The 4,687-nt window shown below is 47.1% G+C and overlaps 1 protein-coding gene across 1 annotated transcript in view; it reads right to left on the bottom strand.

Moving 5' to 3' along the window:
* Positions 1-2,644: 2,644 nt before the first annotated feature.
* LOC311119098 (calcium/calmodulin-dependent protein kinase kinase 1-like) overlaps positions 2,645-4,687 on the bottom strand; it is a gene marked incomplete at its 3' end in the record, with an annotated part of 19,055 nt that continues 17,012 nt past the window's right edge. The window contains exon 6 of the mRNA XM_084193843.1: positions 2,645-2,733. Within this exon, the coding sequence (XP_084049969.1) occupies positions 2,645-2,733 (89 nt within the window). The remainder of the gene's footprint in view (positions 2,734-4,687) is intronic.

Below are 4,687 nucleotides of genomic sequence, written 5' to 3'. Positions count from 1 at the left end.
TTCAAACAATCTAAAGCTTTCTTCTTTCTTTAGATGATTTTTTAAACACAACATTTTTCTTGATGAACCATGCTGCTGCCTGGCAATGTCTGTTGTATCACCAGATGTGATGCGACGCGGTTCGCTCCCCGGATTAATGATTGAACACTGAAGACATAACCCTTGGGGTTGATTTCTATGGTACAGAAACATTGTGAGTTCGTACAGGATGACTGTTACTATGCTATACTGCAGCCCTTTAACACACATGAACAGACACACTAACTTTGACATTTTAGTCATTTAGCAGACACTCTTATCCAGAGCAACTTACAGGAGCAATTAGGGTTAAGTGCCTTGCTCAAGGGCACAGACAGATTGGGGATAAGAGCATCTGCTAAATGACTAAAATGTAAAATGATCAAATTCAGTTTATTTCAAGTGCATTCAAATTCACATCATTGTCATTTTAGAGAGAAGCTAATTGCTCTAAAACTGAGTCATGCATTAAAGGGCCAATCTGTGATTGATACATCCATTTTTTGACTTTTAAATTAATTACATATACATTGATTATTGAAGAATGTAACTTATAAATGCCTCAAGAGCTTAGTTCAACTGTCGTACCTCATTAGAACCCAAAATATAAGATTGTTTAACTCCAATGTTTGTAAAACATTTTATTGGTAAACAAACAGTCAGTCCTTGCATCCGTAGCTCTGTCTATGAATTTGAGAGTGGTTACATTTCTCCAGGCCCATCCCCAAAATAAATAACAGGTTGACTGCTTTGTTATTGTTTGAAGTGCAGGACCTTGTTAGAGTACATTATAGATCGAGTAAACTTATACACTAACTCTTCCTACGTGACCCAACATCCTGCGATGCAACTAACCATGTAACGACAACAATTACAGAGAAGATCCAAACAAGAACATTAGAGAACATTGCTCTAAGCTGGTGAGTCATGCATTAAGGAAACTAAACTCTATGTGAAGCATATTCCTTCTCCTACGTGATACTAGTAGCCATGCTACTACGGAGGTGAATACTTCCTATAGGCACTATCCACTCCCTATATGTTACACAACATAGCCCAAGCTCTGCCATGCTACACAGAAGCCTACAGATCACATGCTGCATACATAGAGAGCATGCAGGACGCAACATAACCCATCCTACCATAGTACTAAAGTACAGTTCACCTATTGATTATCCTAATAGCCCTGTGAGCCAGATCCCCCTCAGTCTAATATAGGACAACAGCCTTAGAAAAGCCCCGATTGGCTATAACCTCAACACTGAACATCCTGATTGGCTATAAGCTCAACACTGAACATCCTGATTGGCTATAAGCTCAATACTGAAGCGCCTGCTTGGCTATGAGCTCAGTAGATTGTGTCTGACAGTCTGACACCAGAACAGAGAAAGCCCTTTAGGACCTGAACATACTGCGGCTGGACGGGAGATAGACGCGGGCTGAGGGGGAAAACAGAGAGAGAGGGGGAAATGGAAACTCAAGTCTACCAGGCACACTGTTCTACCTTGTTCAGTGATGGAGGCTGGCTTCTCTTCTCCACTGAGATTATGATATGGGGTAGTCAGGCAGTCTGGTAGTCAGGCAGTCTGGCAGTCTGATAGTCAGGCAGTCTAGTAGTCTGATAGTCAGGCAGTCTAGTAGTCTGATAGTCAGGCAGTCTAGTAGTCTGATAGTCAGGCAGTCTGGTAGTCAGGCAGTCTGGCAGTCTAGTAGTCTGATAGTCAGGCAGTCTAGTAGTCTGATAGTCAGGCAGTCTGGTAGTCAGGCAGTCTGGTAGTCAGGCAGTCTGGCAGTCTGATAGTCAGGCAGTCTAGTAGTCTGATAGTCAGGCAGTCTGGTAGTCAGGCAGTCTGGCAGTCTGATAGTCAGGCAGTCTAGTAGTCTGATAGTCAGGCAGTCTGGTAGTCAGGCAGTCTGGTAGTCAGGCAGTCTGGCAGTCTGATAGTCAGGCAGTCTGGCAGTCTGATAGTCAGGCAGTCTGGTAGTCAGTCAGGCAGTCTGGCAGTCTGATAGTCTGGCAGTCTGGTAGTCAGGCAGTCTGGTAGTCAGGCAGTCTGGTAGTCAGGCGGTCTGGCAGTCTGATAGTCAGGCAGTCTTGTAGTCAGGCAGTCTGGCAGGCTGATAGTCAGACAGTCTGGCAGGTTGATAGTCAGGCAGTCTGGTAGTCAGTCAGGCAGTCTGGTAGTCAGGCAGTCTGGTAGTCAGTCAGGCAGTCTGGTAGTCAGGCAGTCTGGCAGTCTGATAGTCAGGCAGTCTGATAGTCAGGCAGTCTGATAGTCAGGCAGTCTGGCAGTCTGATAGTCAGGCAGTCTGGTAGTCAGGCAGTCTGGCAGTCTGATAGTCAGGCAGTCTGGCAGGCTGATAGTCAGGCAGTCTGGTAGTCAGGCAGTCTGGCAGTCTGATAGTCAGGCAGTCTTGTAGTCAGGCAGTCTGGCAGTCTGATAGTCAGGCAGTCTGGCAGTCAGGCAGTCTGGTAGTCAGGCAGTCTGGTAGTCAGGCAGTCTGGCAGTCAGGCAGTCTGGTAGCTCAGTGTAAGCCTCTGCTGATGTACCGGTATATACAGTATTGTATGTATGAGGGGAAAAGAGAGGAAGAGGCGTGGGAGGAGTATGATGGTGGTACTCACAGTACTCCATGCCCAAGACGATGTCTCTGAAGTATAGGCGTGTCTGCTCCTCAGTGAAGGGGCTGTCTGTGGGGACCTCCATCACTGGACTGGGATCGCCGCAGGAACCAACACACAGATAGGTAGAGAGAGAGAGAGACAACACTGTACATAGCTAATAATATAACATTCTAAACGTTATTCTTTTGAAACTTTTGTGTGTGTAATGTTTACTGTAAATGTAAATCTATATTTTTTACTTGCTTTGGCAATGTAAACCTGTTTCCCATGCCAATAAAGCCCATTTGAAATTAATTTAAAAGACAAAGCGAGAGAGAGAGAGAGGGGGGGGGGGGGGGGTATAGAGAGAGCAAGGAAGAGACAGCTAGAGAGACTGTCTGTCTGACTGACTGAAGAGACAGCTAGAGACTGTCTGTCTGACTGACTGAAGAGACAGCTAGAGACTGTCTGTCTGACTGACTGAAGAGACAGCTAGAGAGACTGTCTGTCTGACTGACTGAAGAGACAGCTAGAGACTGTCTGTCTGACTGACTGAAGAGACAGCTAGAGAGACTGTCTGTCTGACTGACTGAAGAGACAGCTAGAGACTGTCTGTCTGACTGACTGAAGAGACAGCTAGAGAGACTGCCTGTCTGACTGACTGAAGAGACAGCTAGAGACTGTCTGTCTGACTGACTGAAGAGACAGCTAGAGAGACTGTCTGTCTGACTGACTGAAGAGACAGCTAGAGAGACTGCCCGTCTGACTGACTGAAGAGACAGCTAGAGAGACTGCCTGTCTGACTGACTGAAGAGACAGCTAGAGAGACTGCCTGTCTGACTGACTGAAGAGACAGCTAGAGAGACTGCCTGTCTGACTGACTGAAGAGACAGCTAGAGAGACTGTCTGTCTGACTGACTGAAGAGACAGCTAGAGAGACTGCCTGTCTGACTGACTGAAGAGACAGCTAGAGAGACTGTCTGTCTGACTGACTGAAGAGACAGCTAAAGAGACTGCCTGTCTGACTGACTGAAGAGACAGCTAGAGAGACTGCCTGTCTGACTGACTGAAGAGACAGCTAGAGAGACTGCCTGTCTGACTGACTGAAGAGACAGCTAAAGAGACTGCCCGTCTGACTGACTGAAGAGACAGCTAGAGAGACTGTCTGTCTGACTGACTGAAGAGACAGCTAGAGAGACTGCCTGTCTGACTGACTGAAGAGACAGCTAGAGACTGTCTGTCTGACTGACTGAAGAGACAGCTAGAGAGACTGTCTGTCTGACTGACTGAAGAGACAGCTAGAGAGACTGCCTGTCTGACTGACTGAAGAGACAGCTAGAGAGACTGCCTGTCTGACTGACTGAAGAGACAGCTAGAGAGACTGTCTGTCTGACTGACTGAAGAGACAGCTAGAGAGACTGCCTGTCTGACTGACTGAAGAGACAGCTAGAGAGACTGCCTGTCTGACTGACTGAAGAGACAGCTAGAGAGACTGTCTGTCTGACTGACTGAAGAGACAGCTAGAGAGACTGCCTGTCTGACTGACTGAAGAGACAGCTAGAGACTGTCTGTCTGACTGACTGAAGAGACAGCTAGAGAGACTGCCTGTCTGACTGACTGAAGAGACAGCTAAAGAGACTGCCCGTCTGACTGACTGAAGAGACAGCTAGAGAGACTGCCTGTCTGACTGACTGAAGAGACAGCTAAAGAGACTGCCCGTCTGACTGACTGAAGAGACAGCTAGAGAGACTGTCTGTCTGACTGACTGAAGAGACAGCTAGAGAGACTGCCTGTCTGACTGAAGAGACAGCTAGAGAGACTGTCTGTCTGACTGACTGAAGAGACAGCTAGAGAGACTGTCTGTCTGACTGACTGAAGAGACAGCTAGAGAGACTGCCTGTCTGACTGACTGAAGAGACAGCTAGAGAGACTGCCTGTCTGACTGACTGAAGAGACAGCTAGAGAGACTGTCTGTCTGACTGACTGAAGAGACAGCTAGAGAGACTGCCTGTCTGACTGACTGAAGAGACAGCTAGAGAGACTGTCTGTCTGACTGACTGAAGA

Source organism: Coregonus lavaretus (genome assembly GCF_964263955.1).
Source record: "Coregonus lavaretus genome assembly, contig: HAP1_SCAFFOLD_8219, whole genome shotgun sequence".
Taxonomy (NCBI): domain Eukaryota; kingdom Metazoa; phylum Chordata; class Actinopteri; order Salmoniformes; family Salmonidae; genus Coregonus; species Coregonus lavaretus.
This window is presented reverse-complemented; position numbering and strand designations above follow the sequence as displayed.